Source organism: Mesoplodon densirostris, chromosome 2 (assembly GCF_025265405.1).
Source record: "Mesoplodon densirostris isolate mMesDen1 chromosome 2, mMesDen1 primary haplotype, whole genome shotgun sequence".
NCBI classification, from domain to species: Eukaryota; Metazoa; Chordata; class Mammalia; order Artiodactyla; family Ziphiidae; genus Mesoplodon; species Mesoplodon densirostris.
In genome coordinates this window covers 145285328-145297797 of record NC_082662.1, presented here as the reverse complement: position 1 = coordinate 145297797, position 12470 = coordinate 145285328, and the positions used below count along the sequence as shown (strand labels likewise).

The following is a 12470-nucleotide window of genomic DNA, read 5'->3' as shown; positions in this document are numbered from 1 at the left end:
CAGTAGGATCTTGTGGTTTATCCATCGTATATATACTAGTTTGTATCTGGTAATCCCAAACTTCCAGTCCTTCCCTCCCCCACTGTTTAGGAGTTTTGCATCTATGTTCATGAATGATACTGGTCTCTACATTTCTTATGATGTTCTTGTCAGGCTTGGTGTCAAGAGTGTGTTAGTCTGAGATTATTGAAGCAGTGGATAAAAATATCAAGCCCAGATGGCTGTATTATTTAAATAGTTCTATTAAATATTAAGGTAACAAACAATTCCAATCTTACACAAAATATTCCAAAGCACAGTTATTCCATAATCTCAGACTAACACACTAGGAAGTCCTTTTTAACATCCAACTTCAAATCACACAGGCTGCTATTTGAGCCAGGTCTTTTATCTTGAGTAGTTAATGTGACAAAGGGTGGAGCTGGGAGTGTGTGGCTTTTCAAGGTTCTTTTAGGGTTCTGCAGGTGTCCCTTGGTCTCTCCAACTCATAAACAGCAGAAAGTTATATGTGGAAGGGATCTAGTTAGCCTCCATATTTTATGGGTGAGGAAACTGAGGCATGGGAAGGAGCAGCGGCCCGAGGTCACTCAGGGATGCTAGCAAAATGCAAGTCTCCTGACTGAAATCCAGTTCTCTTGCCACCACGTTGCAGAGCCGCCTATGCTGGAACCCCCAGCTGTGTCTGCCCTGAGCACCACCCCTCCCTCACCACCGGGGCTGAAAGGGAATCTTTTGTTTCTGTCAATCTGGGAGGCTGCCAGGCCTAGCTGCACCTGTTCCCTCCTCAGTGATTGATAGGGCTGGGGAGAGAAGGGCCATTCCCCACCAAACTGAGATGTGCCTCGGCTGCTAGAGGATCAGGCAGCCCAACCCTATACAGCATTATGGAAGTCCTCCCCCGACTGCCCATGAGAGACTCTCAGCCTGTATACACAGTTCAAGATTTAGCTCTAAATCTTGGGTACTTCACAGTTTCTAAAACATTTCCACATTCCTTACCTCAATTAGGTATAACTGCTTTTTTTCCACTTAATATTTCATAAGCATGTTCTTATATCTTTAAAAATTCTTTTAAATCATACTTTTTTTAACGATGAGAAAGAGTTATTTAAAAACTCTCCTTGGGCCTCCCTGGTGGCGCAAGTGGTTGAGAGTCCGCCTGCCGATGCAGGGGATACGGGTTCGTGCCCCGGTCTGGGAGGATCCCATATGCCGCGGAGCGGCTGGGCCCGTGAGCCATGGCCGCTGGGCCTGCGCGTCCGGAGCCTGCGCGTCCGGAGCCTGTGCTCCACAACGGGGGAGGCCACGACAGTGAGAGGCCCGCATACCGCAAAAAAAATAAAATAAAATAAAAAAATAAAAAAAATAAAAACTCTCCTTACACAGATGGGGAAAACAAGTCCAATAGAGATTGAGTGTCACCAGGTCACTCAGCCAAGTGGTTGCAGAATGGGGCCAGCATCCTTCTTTCTTGACACCCAACTCAGAGCTCTTTTCCTTAGACCATAGTGTTCTATTGAGCAGGTTTCCATGAGAATCTCCTATTTTGATAGGAGGGAAAGCACACACAATAATTAGTCATGTCCTTCCAAAAGTGGTACCGTTACTGAATGCCTCTGATGTTCAGGGGCTGGTCTAAGCCCTTTCATACAGGATCACCTGGAATGCTCACAGTAACTCTGCAGGAGAGTTATGACCCCCATCTCACATCTGCTGAGTGCCACTCAACTGGGAAGTGGTACAGCTGGCATTCAGATCCAGGTTGATCTGACTTTAAGGCCTTTCTTTCCTTCTTTCTTTCTTTCCTTCTTTCTTTCTTTCTTTCTTTCTTTATGGTACGCAGGCCTCTCACTGTTGTGGCCTCTCCCGTTGCAGGGCACAGGCTCCGGACGCGCAGGCTCAGCGGCCATGGCTCACGGGCCCAGCCACTCTGCGGCATGTGGGATCCTCCCGGACCGGGGCACGAACCCGCGTCCCCTGCATCGGCAGGCGGACTCTCAACCACTGCGCCCCCAGGGAGGCCCCAGGCCTTTATATTTTTGCTAAGCTGTGCAACAGCTTTGAAAGTCATAGGAACTGAACTGAAAATTATAGAAAGTGACATTGAAATTAGAGGCATTTCCAGTTAGGAGGTATGTGTGCATCTGCCCCCTCCAGGGGACCAAGGCTTAAACCAGTGGCCTTGAGCCAGATTCCTTAGAAGTGGTGTCTCTGAGCTATAAGGGTTTGTTCTAGGCAGATGGGCTACCTGGGTAGAACTGAGGGGAGAGAAGTAGGGAGCACTCAAGCATAATTTTTTTTTTTTTTTTTTTTTGCTGTACGCGGGCCTCTCACTGCTGTGGCCTCCCCCGCTGCGGAGCACAGGCTCCGGACACACAGGCTCCGCGGCCATGGCTCGCGGGCCCAGCCGCTCCGCGGCATGTGGGATCCTCCGGGATCAGGGCACGAACCCATGTCCCCTGCATCGGCAGGCGGACTCTCAACCACTGCGCCACCAGGGAAGCCCTCAAGCATAATTTAATCTCACAAAGCAATGACCTCCATGATAGAGTCAAAAGTATTTGGAATTGGGAGAGACCTTCTATTCTATTCCTCCACTTTGTAGATGACAAAACCCCGAGAAGCTGAATGACAGAGTAGTGTTCAAGTTTAAAGAAGAACACTACAGGGAAAGCTGCCCAAGATGGAATGAGCTGCATCCAGAGGTAGTTCCCTGTCACCAGAGGCGTTTAGGCACAGGTGTTCATAATACTCAAAAGGATGTTACAGAGCTGACTCCTGCATTAGGTGGGGAGCTTGGACTGAGAGTGTGTGGGGTCCCTTCTAACCTACGGATTCTTTGGTTTGTGGCCTGGCTTAGTAATTATTTATTGAGTGCTTACTATGCACTTGGTACAGTTTAAAGTACTTTTAGTACTTTATGTGAATTATTTCACATCATTCATTTAGCATTTATGGTGTTTACATTTGTAGAATGTGTCAGACACCATCCTAGGCGTTTGAGATACATCAGTGAACAAAACAAACCTCCTTGCCCTCGTGGAGCTTACATTGTAACTGGGAGAGACAGACAAGGAATTATAAATATATAGAATGTTAATAGATAAAAGGTGGTAGAAAAAAAAATTAGACCAGAGTAAGGGGGATTGGTGGTGCTGGTGATGTTGCAGTTTTAAATCAGGTGGACAAGGTAACTACTGAATTTAAAATACAACATTTGAGCAAAAACTTAAAGGAGACAAGGGGGTAAGCCATGTAGCAGACTGGGGGGCAGGGAGGGGGTGTGTTCCAGGCAGAAGGAGCAGCCACTGCAAAGGCCCCAAGGCACATAGGCCAAGCCTTCCTGCCATGTTTGAGGAACAGCAGGGCTATCAGTATAGGGCAGATCATGTATCACACTGTAGGCCATTGTAAGGACTCTGAGTGAAATGGGGACACAAAAGAATATCTGTAGGGTTCTTTGTCATTCCAGTGCCTGGAGAGGGAGGGACATGTTGCTATCATTCAAAGAACTTTCCTTTGTCAATCAGCCCCACACCCTGGCTGAGAGGGAGGACTTGGGATAGGCAGAGAGAGGGAAGTGGCCTTGTGATGGATTATGTCTAAGCCCTGGGGGAAGGAGGAGAAGGAGTGGGCTGGGATGCTCTTTGTGCTGGAGGATATAGGTCTTGATGGGCTGTGGTTGGTGCTGGATATGGGGCAGATGTGGTAGAAACGTGGCCCCACTGAGGCTCTGGCTCAGGGGGGCTGTGTGCCTGCAGAACCAGTCTTCAGTATGGCATCATGTGTCTGAAGAGGCTGAATTATGACCGGAAGGAGCTGGAGAAGAGGCGGGAAGAAAGCCAGCATGAGATCAAGGGTAAGCTTGTCAGGCTCAATGGAGCCTCCTCTGAAAGTTGTGGTGGGAGCGGCCTTGGGGGAGCAGGGACTTGCCTCACTGATCCCTGCCTTGGGCTGAGTGAAGGGAGAAGAGGCGTTCTGTGCCACAGGGAAGCTCCAAATCTAAGAGGGAAGACAGCCCTTAGGGAGCAGGGAGCTCCCAGTCTGATGAGGGAGACACAATCCATGCCCAAAGGATGCTGCCATCTGGTGGAGGAAAAATAGCCCCTGCCCGATCAGCTGCAACATCCCCCTCCCCAACACCTTAGACAATGGCCACCAACCAGACAAATGCAATGATCCCCTTGGGATAGTGCTATAGACTGGTGTGAGAAAGTGCTTGTGGAACTTGGTGATCTGGGTGGGGCTGGACAGGAAAGAAAGGCAAGTCTTAGAAGAGACCTTGAAGGTAGAAAGAATAAGAAGAGGGCCATTCCCGCCTGGGGGCAGTGGATGACTGGTACAGGGGCTCTGGGGAGAAAGCGTATTACCCTGACCCTGAGTCTCGCAGGCTGGCAAGAATGGAGTGGTATGGGGCTGGTTCTCCAAGCGCCCAGGTGCCAGGGAGGACAGAAAGAAGATGTGGAAAGTTGAGGGGGGTGGGGGGGGGTTGGAGCCAAGAGAACAGGGTGGACTGGGGCTCTGGGTCTAGGGACCTCTATTTCTGTCCCTGGAGGGGCCTTGGCCAAACCTGTCTCTTTCTGCTCCTTTTCTTCCCCTGCCCTCCAGATGTGCTGGTCTGGACCAACGACCAGGTGGTTCATTGGGTCCAGTCTATTGGGCTCCGGGACTATGCAGGAAACCTGCATGAGAGTGGTGTGCATGGTGCTCTGCTGGCCCTGGACGAGAACTTTGACCACAACACGTTGGCCCTGGTCCTCCAGATACCCACGCAGAATACCCAGGTAGGCTGTAAGTCTCAATCAGTCTGATCTTGGTCATCAGTCTCAATCTTCGACTCTCCCTTTCCCCCACTCTCTTGCTCTCTCTCCCTCTGATATGCGCAAGTTTATGGATTGGTGGGAGGGCTTTCTGGAGGCCTGTTCTAGAGGGGATCACAAACGTCCTCAAACCTCCAAGTGGTCTGTGCATAACCAAGCCCCCTAGGAAACCAATGCCCTTCACATACAGAGCACGTTCAGCACAGGCCTGGAATACTGTTAATCCCCACACTGCAGTGGGCACCCCCATCTCCTCCCAGCCCCATCTTTACAGCTGAGACTTTTCCTCTACTTGCTTCTCTGACCTGACTATTCATAGAAGAAAACTAGCCCTGGGGCCCATAAGGACCAGAGAACCCATATCCCCTTTGTTTCCCCCCCAAGGATCTGTTCCTGGGTCCCTAGGTTCTAGAAAGCTAAATATACCAAATAACACAGCCCAGAGCTTCTCCATGCCAGGGCTTTGTCTCCCTGTCAACAGCTCAAAAGATTAGACATCTCCTTCCATTACATTTGATAATTATTATGGAGCTGTCATCTAAGAATATATCTAAATTCTCTTGAACCTATTTATATGTTTGGCTTTTTTAACTTCCTGTGGGTAATGGACTCTAGAATTACTACCTGTTGTGTAAAGTACTACCTAATTTTATTTGTCCTAAATGTACCCACAGTCGGCTCCCCCCAGGGAAGAGAATTGCCTTATCCTAATTGTCTATGATTTAGTATGGATATTTGTATTTGACTAGTTCTCACCTTCTGTGATTTCATAAACTCTGATTGTGTTGCCTCTGGGTCCAAGCCTTTGTCTCTCCAGACAGAGTGGTCCTAATTCTTTTAGCCTTTCCTCATATAGACTTGTCTCCATGCCCTGATCATTTTAGCTGCCCTTGTCTGGACTGTTTGCAGCTGTCAGATCTCTTGAAATTCAGCCACCAGAGCTGCACAAGCTATTCTGGGAGCAGACGAATTTTCGCTTGTGTGAGGATAGGGCTGAGTTGTCTTGTAATTTTGGGTGGAGTGTTGGCCTTTTAGGGGTGATGGCAGCACACAGGGCCAGGGCGTCCTACAGTCTCTTTGCAATGACCCATCCCAACCAGTCAGAATGGATAGCACAGATTCCCCTCGCTCTCTAGGAAGAGCTGAGATTTCCCCCAAGCTGCAATCATTTTTAATTTTATTTATTTATTTATTTATGGCTGCATGGCACGTGAGCTCAGTAGTTGTGGCTCGTGGGCTCTAGAGTGCAGGCTCAGTAGTTGTGGCACACAGGCTTAGTTGCTCCACGGCATGTGAGATCTTCCCGGACCAGGGATTGAACCCATGTCCCCTGCATTAGCAGGCAGATTCTTAACCACTGCGCCACCAGGGAAATCCCAATGCAATTTTTCTATGCTTGCCCATCTCCAACCCCATCAGCTGCTTTCTTGCCCACTCATACAACTTTGTGAAATGTTTCTGAAGTTTGTAAATGTCATAGTCACCTTTCATTACCCAGAGGAACAGTGTCACCTGGATACTTGAAAATTAACTATGCTTCTCCTTTCTGATCACTTAAAAAAATATTATGTTCCCAATACCAACAAAGACTGTCCCCACAGAATGCTATGGTTAATATTATCTACCCAGAAATGGGCTTGTTTTTCTCTCATTTCCTATCTCTAAATACATCCAGTTTTTGTGGACAGCAGTACATCTGTAAAGAGTAGCAGGGCTACTCTCTGTTGCTCTCTAACCGTTCTTATTTTTCTGACCCGTTCATTTAGCTTAGCTATTAGGGGAAGTACGATCTGACCCAGTATGGAATCGTTCATTAAAAATGGTTCAGAATATCAGGTGGTAATTTTGAAAATTTTCTTTTTTCTGGCATTTCTCAAATCTCCTAGCAAGAAATTGCTGGGAAGCCTATAGACAAGGCCTTTATGCCCCACTCAGCCCAAGGGCCACCAATATCCATGACTGAGCAGTTTTCCTAAGTTTAATTTTTTTTTTTTTTTTTTTTTTTTTTTGTGGTACGCGGGCCTCTCACTGTTGTGGCCTCTCCCGTTGTGGAGCACAGGCTCCGGACGCGCAGGCTCAGCGGCCATGGCTCACGGGCCCAGCCGCTCCGCGGCATGTGGGATCTTCCCGGACCGGGGCACAAACCCGTGTCCCCTGCATCGGCAGGCGGACTCTCAACCACTGCACCACCAGGGAAGCCCCCTCAGTTTAATTTTTTATGTGGAACTTTATAAAATACATTTATATAATCTAAATAAGTTAAATCTTCATTATCCATGGTCTACATGCTTATTTACCCTTCCAGAAAGATAGTATGGCATGATATTCCCTTATAGAGACAAACTGTGGGGGTCTTTTCCCCAGTAGGTGAAGTGTGTCCATCCACGTGTTCTATGATCCTACTTTTTAAAAAATTATAGTTTTCTAATTTGCTCCATATGAAAAAAATCGTAAGGTTAACATTTTGACTTCTCAGAGGACACCGAGGTTAGCTCAAAGGAGCGGCATCAAGGGCTAATGGGTTAAATGCACTGAAAACCCCATCTCTGCCCTTGGACCCCCTAGGAAACAGGTGAAAGATGGCATTAGAGGTCATTAACTATAGCCCCTCCCTTCTCTCCCTCTTTCACCCTGTGGACTCCAGGCACGCCACGTGATGGAGAGAGAGTTCAACAACCTGTTGGCCTTAGGCACAGACCGGAAGCTGGATGATGTGAGTACCTGGCTGTGAACTGGGGACCTTGAGGATCTGGTCACTGTTGGTTTGTTGGAGTTCATGAGTTCTGCTTTCCTTGGTGATTGGTGGGGTGGCCTAAGGGAGGAGAGCCATAGAGGATGGGCATGATATCAGGGGGTTGGGGAGGCAGGGACAGGCCTAGCAATAGGCCTGGAGAAGTCTCTATGAAACTCCTTCTGGGTACCTCTAGCCTCTTCCAGCTCTGTGCCCTAAACCTCCTAACCACACAGGATCAGAGGTTTCCCCCAAAGGTCATCTCTTTGGGATCATACCTTTTTCTTTATCTCTTAGAGCCCCTCTCTTCAGTGCTGTGAGCACAGCATATCTCCAGCCTGCTAAGTTTCCCACCCATCCAGTAGTGTGGTTGTTTGGAGGTAGACATTATTCTGAGGTCATTAAATGACAGGTTTGCTCACATGTTCCTCAGTGCAGTTTGACACAGCTAAACACATGGCTCAGGCTTCTATCATCCCAGCTTCCTTTCTAGTTTTACTCTTATGCCCCAGGTCACTGAAGAAACAGTCCCTTCCAACTGAGTTTCATCAGGCCTTCTCCTTGAGTTTAGGTTGGACTATGTCTTGGAAGACTCCGAAGTTCTAGCCATAATGCTCCTGTTAGAGATGCTCCTAATCTAGCATTAGGATGCTAGATTGATGCTCCTAGCACAGTGCTCCTCCTAAAACATACGTGTTTCTTGAGGGCACAGCCCCCTCCCCAGCCCCTGCCTCCTCTCCCCTCCCTCCTCTCTACTCACTTTCCTACCATTAACCTTGCCTGCCTTCACTGTCAGGTCTGCCTTAGCTGCCTTGGTTCCAAACAAGTTAAAAAAGAGCCCAGACTGTTTATTTTTAGCTTCTCCATCTTCAATCAGAACTGTTTCTGATCCCCATTTTCTCTGCAGCACCCCTACCTCTACCAATGCCTCTGTTTAGACTTCTGGGCCTCCTTGTGGGACACCATTAGTGTTATCTACTTATCAACTAGTCTCTTCTTAGTTGGGTTTAACAGGGCTAAAACCCACCTTTGTGGAATGACTACTGCACCTCGGTAGATAGGACACACTCAGAAACATACAGAATTTGTGGAGGGGTGTTTTCTTCACAGAGGTGCCTTGAAATTTGGAGTGTGTTATTTACACACACACACATATATTACATACATATTACATATGTATGTGTGTGTGTGTGTATTCCACTCAAGGAGAGAAACTGCCAGACCCCACCAGATGTCCCCACTCTGAGATCTGAATCTTCCCAATGCCCCTGCACGGTGGACCCTCCTACTTATTCCCCACACACTAGGTTCTAAGCTTTCTTTGATACAGCTTTCCCATATATCTTTGAATGGTGCTTTCTAATTTAGAAAGCTCTTTACTCCTTCAATCCTTACAAAAATATGCTTTGAATGCCTACTCTGCGCCAGGCATTGGGCAAGGCATGGTGGTGCAGTGATGACAGACATCTTATTTTATGCTAACCATCATCATGTGAGACAGGTTATTATGCCATCTTACAGATGAGGCATTGAAGCTCAAAGAGGTAACTTACTTGCTGTCGCAGATAACTTACCTGCAGTCACAGGCTGACATGTGGCAGAGCCAGACTGGAGCAAAAGTGTATCTGGTTCCTGTGTTCTTTTTCCTACCTCCTGCTGCCTCCTAAAAGTGGAGATAGCTGTCCTATCAGGCTTCAGGCATCGGGGTGGTTACTGAGTAGGTGACATCATCTTGGCAACGTAGTGGGCTTTCTGGGATGCAGCTAGGTGTGGGGCTGGAGAGAACTGATTCTTTAAAAGGAAGCTTAAGTAGAAGGCCAGGTCCTAGGAATAAGGTGAGATTTGGGGGTGGGGGGAGTGGCAGGTGGGAGGTTGGAGATCCAAGAGACTGCCTCCTGTCCAGCCATCCAGCACATCATCAGCAACCTTGAGCTGTCTCTTGCAACTGTTTCCTTTGACAATTCTGGTTCTCAGTTTCCCCTCTCAAGCTTCAAGGCCCTGGAGGGCTATATCCGGTTCTCCCATGCATGGATGTCAGGACTCAAGGGAAATGAGGAGATGAGGAACACAAAGAACATCTGACTATTAGGGGACAAGTTATTATTATTAGAAACAAGTCCTTAGGGTTGGCTGAAGATAGAAATGGAGAGAGAGAGAGCATGCAGAAGAGAAGGGTCTCTAGATTAGGTTAAAGATAGGATCATGGCGAAGACAGAAATGATGAGGAAAGTTCCTGATAAACTCAGGGATGGGATGCCTGCATAGGGAGCCAGCTGCCATTTATCAAATATTTATTGAGTGCCTACGGTGTTCCCAGGCACTACTCAGGTCTGCGGATATATTGGTCGGAACAAAAAAGATCATCACCTCTGTCCCATGAAGCATAGAATTTGAAAGGGGTGGGGTGGGGGGAGGAAGAGAGAGAGAGAAAGGAATTGATGAAATAATCCCATAAGTACATTTTAAAATGCTATGATGAATGCTATGACAGAGATACATGGTGCTAAGAACTGATGGGGGCATTTGGCCTACTCAGGGCACAAACAACAAACCCTAATGGGGTTGGGAGAGGTTGTTTAGGTGAGAACTGGTGGGTTTGTGTCTCTTATTCCTGCTGCTAGCACTCTACCTGCACCAGTTCCAAGAACATAAGCGCTGAGGGGGATTAGGCATGGCTGCCAAGCAGGATGGATGTGGGCTCTGAAGGGTGGGGTGGGAGGCTTGTGCAGAGGGACATCCTGTAGAGTTATGGCTCTGGGTGCCCTCTGGCAGAGATAGTTATTTTGGAGACTTGGCTGGCATGGGTGAGAGGGCAGACAGCAGGAGCCTTTGGAGGAACCTGCCGCTGATTGGCCATCTGCCTGACCCATCACTGTCAATGGGTCAATGTTCTCCCCTGATCCCCTCAGGGATAGGCAGCCTGAGAAATAGGTAGGGCAGATGATGTTATTCCTATTTTACATTTACAGATAAGGAAACTGAAGCTCAGAGAGGTTACTTGCTCAGGGTCACATAGCTAGTATTGATAAAATGGAAGCCAGGTCTCCTGACTCCTGACCCAGCGCTGTTTCAGCACACCGGTGCTGCAGCCATACTGAGGGCTCAGAAAGTCAGGGAGGAGTGAATGGAGGCTGGCTGGTGACTACTTCCCATGGATGAGCCTGAGAGGAGGAATACTTTAAAGGTCAATGGGCATCCCAAGCCCAGTTTGAGATGATTGGGGTGGGCAGAGAAACACAGTTCAACTGTAGGATGCCACATCCGAACAGGGGAACCCCACCCCGCCTAAAGACAGGGAACTTCAGAGTCACAAGGGCTCCCCGGAGTCATCCACTTTGCCCCATTCACTTTACACAAGGAAAAGCTGAGGGCCTAAAAGCGGACGTGACCTTGCTCCCTTCTTTCCGAAGGGAAAGGTACCCCTAGAACCAGCCATTGACTGTCCTACCCCAGGCAGGGAGTGAGGGTGGCAGTTCCAAGGTAGCCCTGGTCCTTTGCGTGTCCCCACGGTGCAGGGGGAGGACAAGGTGTTCCGCCGCGCGCCCTCCTGGAGGAAACGCTTCCGGCCGCGGGACCACCACGGCAGCGCCGTGCTGAGCACCTCTGCCGAAACGCTTCCGGTAGGCTTCCGCGTGTCCACCCTGGGGCCATTGCAGCCTCCACCGGCCCCGCCAAAGAAGATCATGCCTGAAGGTGAGTGGCAGGCTGGCTGGGCATGGCCGCGGCCCAGCAGGACCTAGGTGCCCGGGCGGCGGAGTGGGACGGGCGCTGGCGCTCAGGCGAGGCCGAGGCGGGCGCACAGCTCCCGTGCCGCCGCTGCACTAACTAATGGCCGCCGCGGGCAGGCGCGGCCGGGAAGGCCCCACGGGCGAGCTGTGCGCGCACTAACCCGCCGCTCTGTGTTCTCCCGCGGCTGCCGACTCCTCCCAGCCGGGACGGCGGGGGCGCAGAGACTGGAGACCTCCACGGTTCGGACCTAGTCCTGCTGACCCCGCCTCCCGCCCCGGGTCTGACGGGGCTTTGCCCGTGGCTCGGGGTAAGTGGGCCAGGCCCTGGGCACGGGCGCTCTTCGGCCCGCCCTCCGCCGGCTCAAGGCCTCCCCGCGCCTGTCCCTGGCCTCCGGCCGGCCGTGCCGCTCCAGCCCTGCTCGCGCCCACTGCCCGGCTTGCCCTTCCTGCTTTCTTTGGCCTTGGGCGCTTGGAGCTTACAAGCACGCCGCAGATACCTTGCAACCCGTCTCTCAGGGACTCACTGCCAGCTCACCGCGCAATGCCTGTCTCTTTCTCTCTTTTAGCCCACTCTCACTATCTCTACGGACACATGCTCTCCGCCTTCCGGGACTAGCTACAGCCCCCAAGGCCAGCTTCCTCCTGCTTGGTTTCACAGGCTCGGAGAGCCCTTAACCCTCCTGCTCGGTCCCCTTACTCCCACGGCTCCTAGTCTCATATCTCAGAATATACTGTCTACCCCCTAGCCATCCCTCTACCCCAAGTCCAACGTGTGTCCCTTGTAAGGCTCTCTGGGATGTGGCTGGGTTTCCTGGTGTTGTGGAGGCAACCAGTTTGTCCATGCTTGTGGGTCTGCGGGAGGGAGAGGAAGGCAGCCCAAGATGGATGGACTCCACCTTCCCTCTTCTGCATCTAGCTGGTCTGGACTGCAAACTCCACCAGAGACCAGGACACAGCGTCAAGGGCTGGGGATGGCCCTTCCAAGAAAATGGCACTTCAGACTGCCTTGCTTGGGTTATTTGGCTTTCTGGTTTCTGTCCACCTCTTGGTTGTACTAGATGGTCTACAACTGCTCTTGGCACCTTCGCCATTATCCCTCCCCCAACTCATCTGCATAGCTGCAGCTCCTGCCTCACCTTCAGGACCTCCTTGGGGGCTGGGAAGGGCTGTAGAAGGCCCCATTCTTCCTCA

General features: G+C 50.1%; 1 protein-coding gene across 10 annotated transcripts in view; it reads left to right on the top strand.

Moving 5' to 3' along the window:
• PPFIA4 (PTPRF interacting protein alpha 4) overlaps positions 1–11895 on the top strand; it is a 35541-nt gene extending 23646 nt beyond the window's left edge. For 5 of the 10 annotated variants that reach the window (XM_060088476.1, XM_060088473.1, XM_060088470.1 and 2 more), the window contains 5 exons: positions 3762–3859; positions 4609–4784; positions 7465–7533; positions 11067–11244; positions 11846–11895. In XM_060088476.1, coding sequence (XP_059944459.1) covers positions 3762–3859; positions 4609–4784; positions 7465–7533; positions 11067–11244; positions 11846–11895 — 571 coding nt within the window. Of the gene's footprint in view, positions 1–3761; positions 3860–4608; positions 4785–7464; positions 7534–11066; positions 11245–11481; positions 11532–11845 lie in introns of those variants that run through there. The other 5 variants (XM_060088478.1, XM_060088475.1, XM_060088474.1 and 2 more) reach the window with 2 other exon arrangements.
• Positions 11896–12470: the final 575 nt, after the last annotated feature.